The 19,268-nt window shown below is 36.3% G+C and overlaps 1 protein-coding gene across 1 annotated transcript; it reads right to left on the bottom strand.

Moving 5' to 3' along the window:
• Nucleotides 1-4,457: 4,457 nt before the first annotated feature.
• On the bottom strand, nt 4,458-8,085 carry LOC121213595 (uncharacterized). The gene is made up of 5 exons (XM_041086390.1): nt 6,992-8,085; nt 6,781-6,922; nt 5,930-6,585; nt 5,127-5,646; nt 4,458-4,913 (listed from the first exon to the last, which is right to left on the bottom strand). Exons 1-5 carry the CDS (start codon nt 8,083-8,085, stop codon nt 4,458-4,460), a joined length of 2,868 nt encoding a protein of 955 aa, XP_040942324.1.
• Between the last annotated feature and the right edge of the window lie 11,183 nt (nt 8,086-19,268).

The raw sequence follows: 19,268 nt of genomic DNA, 5'->3' as shown, positions 1-19,268 counted from the left end.
GTAGCAGCGGCCGCTAAAGCAGACTAGGGTTTCGGCGTTTGGGAATGTTTTGAGCTAGGTTGGGCTGGATTAGTGTTTGGGCTAGGCTAGTGTTTGGGTAGTTTAGGTTAAAACGGTTTGGGCCACGTTGGGCCCATGTATTTGGACTGTGATTTGTTTTTTATTTTTTTTGATTTTTTTTATTACGGGCCGGGCAAATATTGGGCCTTACAGCTGCCTCTCTTTGCTCATTGTAGTGTAACGAGAATGAAGCAAAGACTAAAAAAAGGACAATTTTGCCCAATCGTGCTGAACATTGGTGCTCTTCTTCTTTAAGTAGCTTCATTCCACCCTACTGCATCTTCAGAGGTATAGGACTTGATTCTTCGATTCACTCTACTGCAACATCAGGAAGATAGGATCTGTGGTTTTAATCCACTCCACTGCTACTTAGGGAAGATAGGATTAGAGTCTTCGATCTACTTCGCTGCCAGTACAGGAAGACAAGATCTATTATTTTCAACCTACGCTACTGCTACTCACGGAGACAAGGCTGAGGTCTTCGATATTCTCCATTACTGCTTAGGGAGATAAGATCTGTAATTTTTGACCTATTCTACTGCTGTCCAGGGAGATAGGATCTACAGTCTTCCACCTATTCCACTGCTAGTCAGGGAGTTAGGACTTACAATCTTTCGCCTATTCCACTGCTGTTCAGGGAGCTAGGTTTTACAATCTTTCGCCTATTCCACTGCTGGTCAGGGAGCTAGGATTTACAATCTTCCACCTATTTCACTACTGGTCAGGGAGCTAGGATTTACAATCTTCCACCTATTCCACTGCTGGTCAGGGAGATAAGGCTTACAATCTTCAACATATTCCACTGCTGGTCAGGGAGATAGGACTTACAATCTTCAACCTATTTCACTGCTGGTCAAGGAGATAGGACTTTGTGATTTCACCGATCTATTCTCTGGGGAACATGACCTGTATAATGAACCTAAATATGCCTAAGATTAGGATGGCATGATCAAAATGAATCAAATGCTCCTAACTAGGTATGTATGGATGATGTTTATATGAATGTAGGATGTTGTTTTTCTTTGAGAGTAACCCTTCTTTATCACTTAGGTCACCATTACTCCAATTTTGAGGCTCTATCACTGACGTCCTACAACGTCTTCTTGCTCAGCTAGCTTGTCTGAAGAAACACTTAGTCAGATTGCCCCCACTATAAACCTCCAAGTATAATCCCCAGGGATGTAAAATTTGTACCATCACTCTCTCACCGTAATTCAAGAATAGAAAGTTTGGCTTTTTCAATCCTCTCTTATCTCAATTCAAGGACAGAGAAGGTGAAGCTCTTTATGCACAAATGAAGGCTTCTCCTCTCTAAGGAAACCCCTTTTATTGCCTGGTGATTCTTACTTGCTTGCTCATCGAAGCCTTATCACCGACACGACATCTTGTCACTTTGTTCAATCAATGCTTGGTCAACAAGATCTGAAGGGATAGTCTTAATTTAGACTTTTCCTTCTTAGATATTTCAACCTTTAAACCTAGTGCGTTCTAAACAATAGTCCTGTTTCAGGTTCCCTTATTATTTAGAAACTTCTAGAGTAACATACAGAGCTTCCCTTATGAAATTTTATTAGTCCATTAATCATTATTCTAATGCAACATGCTTGCAAAAAGAATATAAAGATGGGTAAAGTGGTATTGATTTGAGAACACAGCTCGAAATGAATAAACTATCAAAAATAGTAACAAATGAATTGATTGGAAATGAAGTGTTCCAAGAACAACAAATTCAAAATAAATAGTATGAAGACTAGGCGCCTCAAAAGTCGCAGCTTGAACTTCTCTACATAAACTTTCTGAAGACCGTTCTGAGGTTGACATGTGTCTAGGAGATCTACAGTACTCTGTTGACGCCCCAAGTCGTCGCCTACCCCTTTCTGTTGGTTCAGTACAGCAAGATCATCACATGCCTTAATTCGGTCAAAATTCAAGTTGCTCGGATCACCTTGTGCCCCATTCGAATCCAAAATTTGAGCTGCCCTTTTTGGGTTTTCAACTCAAATCCCCTTTGGTCTCAAGGCGCCTTTTGCGGGTTTTCACCTTGGCCTCTCCATTTTTCTTTTTTCTTTTTCATCTTTTTTTTTGAACTCAAAGCGCCCCTTACGGGTTTTCACCTTTGTCTTTTCTCCTTTTTATGCGAAGTATTTCTTGACTAAGTCTGAGTTTACTGGATTGGTCAGACTTTTACCATCCATCTCGCTCAAAATCAAAGCTCCTCATGAAAATGCCTTCTTTACGACATAAGGGTCTTCCCAAATTGGCATCCATTTTCCCCTAAAGTCTTTTTGTAGAGGAAGAATCTTTTTCAACACCAGGTCTCCCTCATGAAATTCTCTGGGATGAACCTTTTTGTTATAGGCTCGCATCATTCGCTTCTGGTACATCTGACCATGGTGAATGGCTTTTAGCCTTTTTCCTTCTATTAGGTTCAATTGATCGTATCGAGATTGGATCCATTCAACCTCATCTAACTTTAGTTCAGCTAGCACTCGAAGAGAGGGGATCTCAACTTCAATGGGTAATACTGCCTCCATCCCGTAAACTAGAGAGAAAGGCGTTGCTCCAGTAGACGTCCTAATAGATGTTCGATAGGTAAGAAGAGCGAATGGTAACTTTTCATGCCAGTCTTTATAAGTCTCAGTCATTTTCCCTACAATCTTCTTGATATTTTTATTAACTGCCTCCACTGCACCATTCATTTTCGGGCGATACGGTGACGAGTTGTGGTGTCTAATCTTGAATTGACTGCAGTCTTCCGCTATTGTGCTATTGTTCAAGTTCAGTGCATTGTCAGATATGATTCTTTCAGGCATTCCATATCTACATATGATCTCTTTTTTCAAGAACTTACTGACTGCTGATTTCGTGACATTAGCATATAAAGTAGCTTCTACCTATTTAGTGAAATAGTCAATAACCACGAAGATGAAACGATGCTCGTTAGAAGCTTTTGGCGATATGGGCCCGATAATATCCATTCCCCACATGGAGAAAGGCCATGGAGAAGCTATAACGTGAAGGGGTGACGGAGGTGCGTGTATTTTGTCCGCGTAGATTTGGTATTTATGGCACTTCTTGGCATAATCAATGCAATCTCCTTCTATAGTGGACCAGTAATAGCCGAATCTCATAATCTGTCTAGCCATTGTAAATCCATTAGCATGTGTTCCACAAATTCCCTCGTGGACTTCTTCTAGGATTTTCTTGGCTTCCACATTATCCACACATCTCAGTAGTACTTGATCCTTCCCTCTTTGGTATAAAATCTCTCCATCTAGGACATAGTCTATGGCTAATCTTCTTAATGCCCTCCTATCATTCTCCGTTGCCTGCTCCGGGTACTCGCGATTCTTCACGTATTATAATATGCCTTGGTACCAAGGATGACTAACCTTTTTCTCTTCCTCGATATTGCAGCAATGAGCCGAGGTCTCATAAATGCTCATCCGAATAGGTTTCATATCTTCTAGCCTGTTCACTTTAATCATAGAAGCTAAAGTGGCTAATGTATCAGCCATTTGGTTCTCATCTCGTGGGAGATAGTGGAAAGTAATGTCATCAAACTCTTCCGTCAATTCGAGGACCAACTTTCGATACCTGACTAATTTGAGGTCTATCATCTCCCATTCAACATTGAGTTGGTATATTACCAACGTAGAGTCCCCATATACCTCTAACGTCTTAATTTTACGTTCTATAGCTACACGGATGCCTATGATGCACGCTTCATATTCGGCCATATTATTTGTGCAATCAAAATCCAATTTACTGGTGAAAGGATAGTGGTCTCCGATTGGGGATATCGGGACTGCCCCAATCCCATTTCCTACGGCATTTGAAGCTCTATCAAAATTTAGTTTCCAAGGATGATTTTCTTGAGAACCTTGTTCAACAGTTGCCACGCACATCAAGTCTTCATTTGGGAAATCAAAATCCAGAGGTTCATAGTCTTCTAAAGCTCGACTAGCTAAAAAGTCTGCTATTGCACTCCCTTTAACAGCCTTCTGACTTATATAGACTATATCGAACTCGGAGAGTAAAATCTGCCATCTAGCCATCCTCTCATTCAATGCAGTAGACTTTATCATATATTTTAAGGGGTCTAATCTTGAAATTAGCCAAGTTGTATGGTAGAGCATGTATTGTCTCAATCTTCGCGTCATCCAGATCAAGGCACAACATAATTTTTTAATAGGCGGATACCTCATTTCGCAGTCGGTGAATTTCTTACGAAGATAGTATATCGCCTTCTCTTTCCTTCCTGTCTCATCATGTTAGCCTAACACGCATCCTATGGACTTATCAAACACCGTTAAATATAGGATCAGTGGTTTATTCGGGTTAGGTGGTGACAATACTGGGGTACTGGACAGGTACTGCTTTACTCTGTCAAAAGCTTACTGACATTCTTCATCCCATACACCTGGGTTATGCTTCTTTACGAGACGAAATATGGGATCGCATTTCTCAGTTAGTTGTGAAATGAACCGAGCAATATAATTTAGCCTTCCTAGAAAACCTCGAACCTTCTTTTGAGTATGCGGTGGACGCAATTCTGGTATTGCTTTGACTTTGTCTGGGTCAATCTCAATCCCTTTTTCACTGACTACAAACCCCAAAAGCTTTCTGGACCTAGTCCCAAAGGTACACTTGGCTGGTTTAAGCTTGAGCTGGAACTTTCTTAACCTTAGAAATAGCTTTCTCAGGACTTGCACATGTTCCTTCTCTGTCTGAGATTTTGCAATCATGTCGTCGATATAGACCTCTACTTCTTTATGCATCATATCATGGAAAAGGGTCACCATGACTCTCTGGTAGGTAGCTCCGGCATTTTTCAAACCAAACGGCATCACCTTATAACAGAAGGTTCCCCATAGGGTTATGAATGTGGTCTTTGTCATATCTTTGGGATGCATTTTAATTTGGTTATATCCCGAGAAACCATCCATAAAAGAAAATAATGAGTATCCTGCCGTGTTGTCCACCAATGTGTCGACGTAAGGCAAGGAAAAATTATCTTTCGCGTTGGCCTTATTTAAATCCCTGTAGTCTACACACATTCGTACCTTCCCATCTTTCTTAGGGACAGGTACGATGTTGGCCACCCATTCTGAGTACTTGACTACTTGTAGGAATCCAGCATCGAACTGTTCTTGCACCTCTTCCTTTATCTTTAGTACAACATTAGGCCTCATTCTCCTAAGCTTCTGCTGCACTGGCTTGCAATCATCTTTTATAGGGAGATGGTGCACTACAATGTCAGTATTCAGACCAAGCATATTTTGGTATGACCATGCGAAGACATCCTTGAACTCCTGAAGTAACTCGATGAGGTTTTGCTTCGTTTCTTCGGTTATGCGTGTTCCCATCTTTACTATTTTTCCTTCCTCGAGGGTTACAATCTCCACCACTTCCTTATAAGGTAGGATCTGTTTCTCCTCCTGCTCTATCATCCTCAACATGTCTGGAGATAAGTTACTATCTATGTCGTCTCCAAAGTCTTGAGATCCATCTAAACACATGTCTCGTTCAAAAGGGTTTTCTGGGTCCATCGCAGAGTTACTCATGCCATTAATATCCAAAGACCTGTTACAGGTACCAAGGAGTATACAAAGAATGTAAAAATTTTAAGTATATTTATTTGTATGGTATGATTATAAAATTGATGAAAGAATGATTAGGAAGAATATGAAAGAATCCGCAGTAATTACTCATATAAAAGAATGAAAGAATCTTAAAGGAAATATTTGTTTCAAATAACTACAAAGATGAATTTCATTAAGATAATGATGTTCGAACATAAGCCTATTTCACAAAGGAATTCTCATTGTTTCTACGCTAAAAACAACAAGTGTGTTCTGAATATTACTCTGAAAAGGCTCTAAAAACTTCGGGTATCTCTTCTGCAGTCCAATTATTCAAAACACTCCCAGGTTCATAGGGACGGATATCCAATAAGGTCCCTTCTTCATTTGTGTCCTCATGAATGGCGTCGATGTGAACATTTTCCAACATCTCATTGATGCTTTCTTTTACCGGTATCCTTCTCTGAGGATGAATAATCCCTCCTGATACAAAAGTTTCGGATATGTGGGGAAAGGTCATAGGCTCCCACTTGACTTCTTTTCCGCTCAAACGTGCCATTCTTCTCTCCTGCCTCTTTTCCATTTCCTTCTTCTTTTGTTTCATATCTGGTCTGTAGCCCAGGCCAAAGCGATCAAACTTGTCCTTCAATACTAGCGCCTCAACTCTTCCTTGTATATGCCTTCCCAAACCTCTTCCTGGCAAGGCTCTCATTCCTACCATCAACTGCAAACCCATCTTCGTGGTCTTGGATATTCTTGGTACTAAGATTTTATCTCCCTCGATAATAAACATTGCATTCATGAATTCTAAAGACTGGAAAGAACATCCTAGTGCCTCATCATCGGTCTCCACATATGGTGCATTGTTAGTTACTGTCGCGACGATATCTTCTTCAGCACTTATCGTCACCAATGGACCTTCTGACACTAATTTCAACTTCTAATGATGTGATGATGGCACAGCCCCTACCGAGTGTATCCAAGGTCTTCCCAAAAAACAGTTGTAGGAAGGTTTGATATCCATTACCAGGAAGTCTACCTCGTAAGTAGTTGGGCCAATTATCAACGGAATCTCAATTCTTCCCATGACCCTTCTTTCAGTTCCATCAAATGCCCTCACTATATTCTGACATGCCTTCATATGTGAGCTATCCACAGGTAGTCTATCTAGGGTGGGCAGGGGCAATACATTCAATGCAGACCCATTATCAATTAAAACTTTCGACAACATGTACCCTTTACAACGGGTGGTAATGTGCAAAGCTTTAGTTGAGCCCCTACCTCCAGAAGGTATTTCATCATCATTGAAGAAGATAAAATTGTCAGCACTTATATTGTTGACCAACCGATCCAACTTATTGACAGAAATGTCATTAGCTACATACATCTCATTCAATACTTCCATCAACGCACTTCGATGTGCCTCAAAACTCAAGAGCAGAGCTAACACCGATATACTCGCTGGTTGTTTATGCAGTTGTTCCACAACACTGTACTCACTGTGTTTCAGAAATTTTAAGAATTCCTTAACTTTTTCTTCTTTTATTGGCTTATTGATCAACGGTTCAGGCACGATTACTTTTTCTCTCTTTTGCTTTTCTGTCGAAGCTTCTTCTTTTGTCGGTTTTGCTCGCGGGTTTATCAAGTCGTAGCGCTTCCCACTATGCGTGTGAAAGCCTATACCTTGATCCCCTTCTGCCGTAGCAGCCGAAGTCTCCTTTCCTGGAACAGTTGTGTTGCATTCATAATTCCATGGGACTTTCTTGCTATCTTTGTAAGGGAAGGTTGCAGGTTTCTGAATGATAGTTTTCGGCATTATACACGTTCTAACTTCACTATTCTTAGGTCGCGAAATGATGACCACAGGATAATTAGCTTTTGGAACTCCCACCGTTAATTCCGATGTGCATATGTTTCCTTCCTCTTGAACTTCTTCATAAAACTCCGTCTCTTTGTTATCTATCATGCCTTGAACCAAAGTTTTGAATTCTGTACATTCCTGTATCTCGTGTCCTATCTCATGGTGGAATTTACAGTAGTTCCATTTCTGTTCATAACTCTTTTCTAAATCTGCAATAATTAACCCCCTTTTTTTCATCTCCTTCCAGACCCATCTCAAAGGGGTTCTTACCTCTACAATGTCTATCTTAACATTTCTCCCCATGTTTCCACTCATCATGTTCACCTCGTTATGATTAGGGAATGGGTTTTCTGCATTAGGCGAATCATCCAACTTGGCAACGCCCATACCGATCAGTTTCTCAACCAGTTTCTTAAAGGCTATATAATTTTCTATGGAATGCCCGATAGTCCCCGTATGGTAGTCGCACTGCGCGCTCGCATCGTACCAATTAAGGTACGGCAGTTGTAGGGGTTTTAGATAATGAGGGGCAACAACATATGCATCGAATAACCTCTGATACAAATCCTTATACGACATTGGGATTGGCGTGAACTGGAGCTTCTCAGTGCTTTGCCTCGTTCTAGATTCTTGTCTTGGTGAGCCTGACTGGTTGGCTGCCACCTTCCTCGGTTGATTCACCGTAATCGACTTTGAGTAACCTTTGTTATATGTACTCGCGTTGTTCACCTAATTCTCCTTTTTCTTCGAAGCTGACCTTCGGTTACTTTCTCCCGCGTCAATTTTCCCGCTTCTGATAGCATTTTCGATCATTTCACCATTCATGACTACGTCAGAGAAGCTTTTGGTGCCACTTCCTATCATGTGTGTAATAAACGGGGCTTTCAAGGTGTTAATGAAGAGCATTGTCGTCTCTTTCTCCAAGAGGGGTGGCTGAACCTGGACTGCAACCTCCCTCTACCTCTGTGCATACTGCCTAAAACTTTTGTTTGGCTTCTTTTCCATGTTTTGCAAAGTGATTCTATCAGGAACCATATCTGTCACATGACTATATTGCCACATGAATGCTTGAGCTAGGTCCCTCCATGAACCAATCTTGGTACGGCTCAATTGATTATACCATTTGGACGCTGCCCCTACCAAACTGTCTTGGAAGCAGTGAATTAGCAGCTGATCATTGTTAATGTAGCCAGTCATCCTTCTACAGAACATGGTGATATGGGCTTCGGGACAGCTACTCCCATTGTATTTTTCAAATTCAGCATTTTGAATTTGGGAGGAAGTACTAGGTCTGGGACTAAGCTTAGAGCCTTAGCGTCAATTATCTGACTACTATCAGCGTTTTCCAAGGCTTAGAATTTTTCCTCCAACCATTTAAACCTATCTTCCCACTGTTTTGGTAATTCCGCGTTCACCTTTACTTCTTCAGCTGTTTCATCAAAATCGGGAATAATAGGATTAATTGGGTTATCTCCCGGGTTTAAACTAAATCCTCCCTGGAAAATCGTGGGGATTGTGACACCAGTTTGTAATTGTTGCGGCCTAATTGTGACAGATGGTTCTTTTTTGTATATTTCAGTTTGTACTCTTCCCGTCAGTAGATGGGTCAATTCAACCATCACATCTTTTTGAGCTTTGATCAATTTTTCCATCATGTCTTCTTGGATTTTATCTAGCAGCTCTTGCATTTGTACTTGTAACCGTTCTTACATATCATTTTGCATTTGCTCCAATTTCTCTAATCTTTGGTCCATTTCCTTAGTTTTCCGGTGAGTACCGTATTGGTCCTTAATTGGTGAGCTTTTGTCGGTTTCCAGATTAGCTTCAATGATTTTAACCGATTAGGGTCTTTCGGTGGACTCTAATGCATATGATGCAATGTAATGTGAATGCATGAATGCAAAGAGGTGTCGATTCTGATTCAATTTCATTTAGAAAACTTTACTAGAAAACAAAATTCTTTACATAAAACAGATTACATGTATGGTTTTGCCCTAGTGCTCAGAACTTTAATTTTCCTAAGTAACGAATCTAATTCTTGTCCCCGACTTGATTCCAGCTCATACTTTACGCTCAGTGCATCGGCTTGTGCCGCCAAAGTCGTCAGGTGATCAGTTACCTCTTGAATTTGAACCACAGCTTCTCCCATGATACGATCTCTGTTTTCAACTTGATTCTGAAGGTGGTGAAGTTGCTCCCTCTGACCAATTTCGTTGGTTTCCAGGTACTCAGTCCGGATCTCACAATTTCGCAATACCGATTCCAACTCTTCTATTCTTTCTTTCATTTCTTTGATCTTGCTCAAGCTCGCTCTCAATTCCATCGCATAATTTTGAATTTGGTACTAATGAAGAGATCTTTCTAACTCAGCCACTCTACCTTTTAGTTCACATTTTTCCTTTTGGTTCTCTCACAAACTCTTCTCTAAAGCTCTATTTCGCGTTTGAACCTCTCGAAATTTCTTTTCCCATCCATCAGCCTTGATCTTTTCTTCCCAAATCTCTTGACGCCATTGTTCTGAAGTTTTCCCTAGCCCAGCAATTCTTATTGATAACCTCAACTTCTTATAGTTTGTCTTCAAACTGTCCAGATCTTCCTCAGCTTTGTTCTTACATTGTCTTAATTTCTCAGTCTCTAACTTTTGAACATCCACATCTAATCCCAAGTGCATCTTTTCTTCTTCTAACTTCTTGATCTTTTGTTCAAGCTCTGCATTCCTCTTCTCAAAATCTTGCTTGATAATTTCCAATTCAGAGGGAACAACCCGCAAATGTTCTTCTATCGATGGACTGTTTCCTTAACCTGGTCTTGGGATATTATCATTGATTCTTCTAACCTACCATTCATTATATTCAGGAGTCGTCATCAGGCCTACGGCTAATCTCTTCATTTGTCAAGTTGGGTCCCATGCACTGGTTATCTCTCGGATCTTCTTTTTATAGCCATTGTCTTTATATGAGAATTCGAACTCAGCTAAGCCTTGGGTTACAGGTATAAACCGTCTTGACCTGTACTGTCTTAGCACCATCAATGGAGCATAACCCACAGCTCCCCAGATTCCAAGTAACGGGATCCAATCAAAATTACCACATCGGTACAAGATCTCATTCGGAAGCAACCACGGGGCTCTCCACTCGATGTCCTCCTCATGAAGATTCTGAAGAATGACCAACCATTTCTCTTCCGAGATGTCATCTCTCCTTGGTATAGCTGCTATCTCTTTTAATGGCGAATAATTTTCAGAGAAGACTCGATACGAAACCTTATCAATTTTCCAAAAATGATTGTGGAACCATGCAAGTAGAATCTGCACACATTCGATGAATCTGCCTTCACCCATCCTTCGACATGCATTCAGTGACCTGAAGGTTTCTACCAAAATTCCCGAAACTGGAGTAACCCTCTTATCAAGTCGGTCAAAGAGATCTGAGGTGTAATAGCTTAAATTTTCAGTGATGTCGGAATGGTGATTCGAGATCACTAAATTTGACAAATGAGTAGAAAATATTATTAATTTAGTGAGTATAAGTTAAATGTGAAGTTAGGAAATTTTTTGAAATAGTGAATAGTGTACTAGGAATAAATATTAAAATAATTAGAATCGAAAAATAAGGTATCGAAACCTCAAACTCATAAATCGAGCCATAAATATTTTTAGAAACATTTATAGAGTGTCAATGAGTTGGTATTAAAGTTTCGTTAGAAAATTTTAACGTTTGGATAGTCAATTAACTAAAAAGGACTAAATTGAAAATAGTGTAAAATTTTTTAAATTGTGATTAAATAGCTTAAGTGACTAATAAGGAGGGATTTAAAAGGAAATTAGGCCCAAAGTATATGGGCTGGACGGTTGGGTAAGAAAAATCAGCAAGAAAGTAAGGAGAAACAAGGGCAAAATTGGAAACTTGACAAATTAAATATATAAAACAAAGACAAAAATGAAAAATCTAGAGATCTCTTCACAATTTATCAGCAAAAACACCATAGGACATCTGAAAAAATCTGGTTTTTCATATATTTGACTCATGTAAGTTTAATTCTTGATTATTTCTTCTAATTTTTGTGATTTTGATACTTTTACAATTAGGTCCAACTAATTATTTCATTAGTTTTTGATTTCATGGCTGATTTTGAAAGTTACCATTGATAATTTCTGGACTTTTATGATGAATAAACATGGAATTAAAGCTTTAATTTTGTTATATGATGATTTTATTAAGTAATTTTGATAGAAATTGATTTTAGGGACCTAATTGTGAAAAGTTGGGAATTAAGGTTTGGTGTTGCGGTTTTGAATATGAAAGGCTATGTAGTAGTCTAAAATATTTGGAAAATGTGTTAATTGAGAAAAATTAGATTAATTGAGAGGTTAATTGAGTAGGGACCAAATTGTAAAAACTGTAAAGTTTGGGGTAAAAGTGTAATTTCAAAAATTAAAGGGCATAAATTGTGAAATGAATTAGAATAGAATTATATGCTGATTAATGAATAAATTTTCATTTTAGATCGAGAACCCGAAGCAAGTCGAGGAAAAGAAAAAGTAGCTGATTAGTCCCTAAACTTTTACAAATTCAGCAAATCGACCCAGGTAAGTTCATATGGCTGAAATTTAATGATTAAATGTTAATTTCATGAATTATATAATGTATGATGAAATATATATTTATTGTTGAAATGAGAATAAAATAAAAATGCGAAAATTGAATAAATGATCAAATTGAGCGGATCGCCGGATTTGAGTACTTCTGATCAAGTGACAAAGTGATAAGTGGTAGCTTTAGCTACACTTATCTGATCAAGTGACAAAGTGATAAGTGGTAGCTTTAGCTACTTATCTGATCAAGTGACAAAGTGATAAGTGGTAGCTTTAACTACACTTATCTGATCAAGTAACAAAGTGATAAGTGATAGCTTTAGCTACACTTATCTGATCAAGTGACAAAGTGATAAGTGGTAGTGTAACAGCCCGATTTTGGGGCTAGATGGAATAGTGGTTTCGGGACCACAAATTCAACAAGGAAAAATTTATTTTAAAATTATGACATGGGTTGCATTATGATAGGAAGGTTGCATGAAAATACTGATATGATAAAATAAAGAAATAAAGTGATAAAAAGGGTAATTGAGTTATGTCAACATTGGAAAGTATATTTATGACATATTAATCCAAGAAAGGATTAAATTACAAAAGTGAGAAAAGTTTTGTTACCCAAGAGTAAATACTCAAAAATTGAGGGGTTAAAGTGTAAATATAAAAAATTTGAAGGACCAATAGTGTAAATATTTTAAGGGTGGAATAATCTAGAAACTAAGAAAAATGGATGGATTAGGACCAAATTGCAAAAGGTGAAGAAGTTTGAGGGACTAAATCACAATTTTACCAAATTAAGTGATGACTCAAGGATGGAATTTTAAAAGATCATGAAAGGAAAAATAGTCAATTAGAAGAGAGAGGAATCTAGAAGATAATGATGATGTTGGAGATATTTTAGATTAATAAATAAATAAATATTAGTTTATTAATATTTTAATTTGATTTTTTTAATGATATTATTTTATTATTATTAATTTATTTAGTATATATATGTTTGAAGAAGGATGAAAAGCATCCATCCATTCCCACCATTTTTGCATGCATTAATATGAGAAGAAGAGGGGAAGAAAGAAAACTTTGCTTTCTTTACAATTTGGTCCTTTCACCAAAAATCCACCATTTTCACTTAGAAACCAAAAGAATTTCCATATCCATCAAGAGAGAAAGATAACAAGGAGACTATGGGGAGCTAGAATATCAAGTTAGATTCAAGAAATAGAAGCTGGAGGAGGGAGAAAATCAAGTTAAAAATTGAAATCAATGGCATAAGGTAAGAACATCAAGATTTTTATATACTTTTGAGTTTGATATTATTGAAAAAGTAGGGAATTAATGTTAAGGTAAAGTTTCATTATATAAGGTTCTATATTCTTGTTAGGTTAGTAAAGAGAAATAAGAGAAAGTGATAGAAAATATTGAAGAGAAAGGAAAGGAAAGTGTTATAAATTTAGTTATCAACATTTTACACTAAAATAGTTTTGAAACAGCAGCAGTAGTCTGACTTTGAAAATCTACCAAAAATCGTATAAATTTAATTAGAGGATGAAAAAAATATGAAATTAAATATTATTTAGTCTAGTTTTTCATAAAAGAAACGGTGTAAGCAATGGAATTGTAAATGATGAGATATATTAGGTTTTATGAGATAAGGTCAGAATGATTTTGGGTTCCCCTGTACTGACTTTGGAAAATCATAAAAAATTGTATAAAAATAATTAGAGGCTTAAATTTATATGTTTAAATCCTTAGTGAGTCTATTTTCAATAAAAACAAACATAAATATCATTAAAATTCTGTACGAGGAGATAATTAATTTTTAGTGAAGAAGGATCGTAACTGTTAGACAGCAGAATAGGGATGACTTTAAAGAATAAACTGTACTTATTGGCTAAGCCAAAAATTATGAAACTTTTATGGTAAGAACATATGTGAGTCTAGTTTCAGATAAAATTTCCGGATCTTAATTTGGAGTTCTGTATCTCAAGATATAAATAATTTAGTGACTACGACTCAAGTGGACAGCTTTGAATGAATATATATAAGTAAATGGTGAAATTATAGATAATGTTACCTATAAGCATGTTATATACATTAAGGATGTGGAATGGAGAGGAGGAGGAGGAAAATATATGATTATTTAACTAGCATGAGTTTTCATTAAAAATGACCAATTTACATGTTTTAGGTTTAGGGACTAAATTGAATAAATGTGAAACTTTAAGGGTAAATTTGTAAAAATGTCAAAAAGTGACCAAATTACATGAAATGGATTGGTTATTTATCTAAATTACAAAATTTAATGAAATTTAGAACAATATTGGGTGGAAATATGAGAAAAATAGAAAATTTCCAAAATGTCCCTGAATTTTGGTAATTCTGCAATTTAGTCCGATGAGCTCGTATGAGCTATATTCTATATAATTTTAATTGAAGTAAATGCTATTTGGTAATGAATATTATAAATATGTGTGTGTTTTATTATTGGAATCGAATTATTATTGGTAATATGTATAATTATTTGATGCATTTAAATGATTATCGGAAGCTCGATTGGGTTTGAAGCCTGTTGGAGATATATCACATTATCCATTGGTTCTATTGGTAATTTTGGATGATTTGATTCTGGTTATAATGACTTGTATAAGTTAAATTGGTTAATGTTAGCTCATAAATTTTTTTATTTTAATTGGTCATAAATATGAATGCTTGATGAAATGAAATGAAATGTCTGAAAATTAATTTGTAAACTCCGGTAATGCTCTATAACCCTATTCTAGAGAAGGATACGGGTTAGGGGTATTACAGGTAGCCTAGCTACATTTATCTGATCAGGGACAAGTGATAAGTGATCATATGTAAGACCATAGTTAAACTATGGCAAAGTGGAAGTGAAGTACTCAATTTTCCGTAACCGTTCCTTAATTTTGATCAAGGATGGTAAGTGACAAATGCGCCCAAAGGAATTATGGTAAAAGAAAAAGTAGTAGTGAGTTTATACCAAGGAACTCACCAAAGATTGTGGTTGACAGGTAAATTTAGTAATGGTGTATAATGTATAAGTGTATAAATGTTTGGTAAGGTTTATGTTTTGTGCCTATGAACTTACTAAGCTTTCTATAAGCTTACTTGTGTGTGTTTATTGTTTCATGTAGATTGACGTATTTATACATTTGGAGGATCGAATCTACATCAAGAATCACACTATCCAGATTTACTCCAGTAGATTTTGTTAAACAACTTTTTGGATTTATATGGCATGTATAGGGAATTGAAGTAAAAAGTAATAGAATGAATGATTAAGTATGCAAAGTAAATTTGAATGTGATGGTTGTGTTAGACATTGAAATATACATGTTTTTAGTTTGAAATGGTTGATTGGTTGAACTTCATTAGTATTTAAATGAAGCAGTTGAAATACTGGAATTGGTTGTGATTTGAAATTTGCAGGGAAGGTTAGATAATTATAAAGGGGTTATATTGAATTTTTAAAAAAAATTGCAACGAAATAGTTTTTGGACAGCAGCATTGATTTAACTTTGAAAAACAACCAACAATGGTGGAAATTGAATTAGAAGTTGAGTGAGATATGACATTAAAGCTGAATGAATCTACTTTCACATGAAAGAAATAGAGTAAGAAAAAGAGTTATATATTTTTAGATATTTGAATTTTAGTGAGATAGGGTAAGAATAGTTTTTGAAGTCCCCTGTTCTAACTTTAGAAATTCATTAAAAATTTTAAAGAATGAATTATAAGTTATAATTTATATTTATAGATTTCTTAATAAGTCTATTTTCAGTAGAAATAAGTGGAAGCACCATATGAAGTCTGTGCAAAGAGAAAATTTAATTTTAGTGACAAGAGGTCAGGATAGTCAGTCACTAAAACAGGGGAGACTTTAACTAATAAACTGTATTAATTGACTGAACCAAAAATTCTGAAAATTTTATGGTAAAAAGATATATGAGTCTAGTTTTAGGGAAAATTTACAGAGCTAAATTTTGAGCTTTTTAGCTTGAGTTTTAATTAATTTGGTGACTGCTGCGCAGGTGGACAACTTTATTAGGAACAGTGAAATAACTTTTAAAAGTAAATTTTTATGCCCTAAACTTTTAAATTAAGTCAAGTAACGTCTCATGCTAGACTTCGGCAACGGTCTCGGGTAAGGGGTGTTACATGAGGTCGCCTCATCTACGTGCCTAGGGCCCTAGGAAAAATTACTAGCCCATAAATGCTCAGAGCAAAGTCGACCTTTTTCCTCGCATCAGGGTGTGCCAAAATCAGCTCTTGCAGGCTTTTCCAAGGGAGGCATTTGCTTTCCCCCTTCTGCTTGATCCGTGCTGTGACCTACTGCTCACTCATTCCGGTGAGGTTCATCAACTTCTTTACAAAGATTGGGACATTAACGGCTCTAGAGTATATTTTATCAACTTGGATTTTCGGGCAACGAAGCAAAGCGACATATTCTTCTATAGTGGGCACTAAATCAACCCTTCCAAAGGTAAAACAACTATATGCGCGGTTCCAATACTGAGCGAAGGCCCGGAACAAATGTTCGTCTACCTTAATGTCGAGTAGATACGACAAATCCCCATAACTAGAGTTGAACAATTGCTTATTTTTGTCATTCCAATGATCTCATATTACCTTTAATTCCTGAAGGCTATTTTACGTTACACTGATACGGGTGTAGTCCCATAACTCCGATGTGTTCCCCCCGGCTAGACTATCTTCTTTCTCTGATTGTGTTTTCTCTGACCACATACGGACAGCAGCATTGTCCTCTACTTTATCAAGAAATCCATTCTCCATGCCAAGCTTTCTAATTTAGTAATCGAACTTGAATCGACACTCTTTTGAATATGAAATGGCATGCAAACATAACAAAAAACACCATAAGTTAGTGCAACATAAAAACACAACTTCAAGTACATAAAAAAAGAATCAAACACCTATCGGGGCAACCGCTAGGGTTTCCGCAGTACGATCAAGGGTACGCTCCTAGGTTTTTCTATATGCAGCTCGGTTCTAAAGTTGAGGTACCCGAACCAGTAGATTCCTCGATTCTCACCCATTATAGGCTCATACGGACCGAGTCCAGTTCAGGAGAATACATTTCCCTATGGCTGCACGGAGATGAAAATCTCACGAAGACATAGGTACGGATGTATCCCGGAAGCGGTCCACTATCCTGCATGGAGGTGAAAACCTCACGAAGGACTAGTTTCTCACTCCCACTTAAAAGGGTAAGACTAAACAGTCTTTATGCAATATGATGCCAAGATATGAAACTCGATTTACAGTGATCATACAAACAAGTGCAAAGGCAGGATCATAATTTTTCAAATCAAATTTTCAATTTTCGACAATAAGAAAAAAAATCAATTTTGCAGCTTGACTCTCTAAATGTCCCCAGTGGAGTCGCCAAGCTGTCGAAACCACTTTTTTTGAAAACAAAAAAGCTAGTTGTTGTTGACTTAAAAATGAAAATTGGAGTCGCCACCGATCTTTTAAAGAGGCGTGATCGGATGACCTTGAAAACGATTTTAGGTCTACGAATTTTGAGAAAATAGGTTCGGTAGTCGATTACGCACGAGGAAGGGTTAGCACCCTTGTAACGCCCAAAATTGGTACCGAATTGATTGTTTAATGTCTTAGTGTCAAGAATTTGAAAAGATTTTAAAATACGATCCTTCTTTTTTATTAATGTTAATTTTATAAAAGATGATTGGATAAATCGAGACGAATGCTAAAGACCTACTCGTCTCAGAGTGATAAAATGTCACACCCAATACATTAGGACACGACATTTTTAGTCCTCGAGAATAAGCTAGTCTTTTGATTTTCAGAACTCTTGCGGTGAAATTAAAAAGGGATATTCAATTGCTTTAAGTCAGATGAAAAATTGAAACCCAATACGTTAGGGCACAATTTCTCAAAATTCCTAGCATTGAATATAGCCCTTGTTACTTTTTGAAAATCTTCATTTCGAGAAGACGACATGTCACATCCAATACATTAGGACACGACGTATCGAATTCCCGAAAATGAGTTTTTGGTTTATGTGTTTTGATTAAAGAAAATTTTCGATTATTTAGATTCAACAAGGAAAGTTGGGACCCAATACATTACGGCTCCATTCTCTCGAGGATTCCAAATTTCGAGTGTTGCGTTATTTTGAAAGTTCTTGGATGAATTGGTTTTGATACTTAAATGATATTAAACGTAATTCTTTTGAATGAAATAAAAAAGATTGAATAATGATGTACAATGCGAGATGATGATTCATAAACTAAAACGTATACTAATGAATGTCAAACAATCAATAAATATAAATGAACAATACAATATAACAATGGTAAGAATCTCATATTATATGTTGGTAGATATTAATACTAAAAGCTAAAGAATTAAAAGGAATATCAAATAAATTAATATAAACAATCTTTGAAATAAACTAAAAAATGAATAGCATACAAGGGCGGAAATTGAAAATTTCTAATAAATCACATGCACAAAATTTTATCACAAACAATGTATATATACAGACGAATTTGAAATAGATTTAAAGGAAGATAAAAAGAAATACTATATGAAATTATAATATTAAAATGAATTTCGAAGTAAATAAAAATATATGTGTAATATACCAAATAATATACATTCATTAATCTAAATAAGTAACGTATATGAAATGAAAAGTTTAATGATAATACGAATGATACTAGAATTAATAAATAATAATGATATTATTACTAAATTAATTGATAAAAAATACAAAAGGTATTAAATTAAATTAAAAACAGAATTAAAAGAACCAAATGAAAATAAAATAAAGTAAAGGGGCCAAATGTAATGCGCGGATTACTTGGGGGACCAAGCGGGAAATATTCCCCGCCCCTCCAAAACGCAGCATCTAATCTAGGCCCAGATGAAATCAATGACAAACTGTATTGCTCAAAATTAAAGAAATTCAAAAGACCGAATTTGAAATAGATGTAAAGGAAGATAAAAAGAAATACTATGTGAAATTATAATATTAAAATGAATTTCGAAGTAAATAAAAATATATGTGTAATATACCAAATAATATACATACATTAATCTAAATAAGTAATGTATATGAAATGAAAAGTTTAATGATAATACGAATGATACTAGAATTAAT

This window comes from Gossypium hirsutum, chromosome D01 (genome assembly GCF_007990345.1).
Source record: "Gossypium hirsutum isolate 1008001.06 chromosome D01, Gossypium_hirsutum_v2.1, whole genome shotgun sequence".
Lineage (NCBI taxonomy): Eukaryota > Viridiplantae > Streptophyta > Magnoliopsida > Malvales > Malvaceae > Gossypium > Gossypium hirsutum.
Note: the sequence above shows the minus strand (reverse complement) of the source record. Positions and strands in the feature narration are given on the sequence as shown.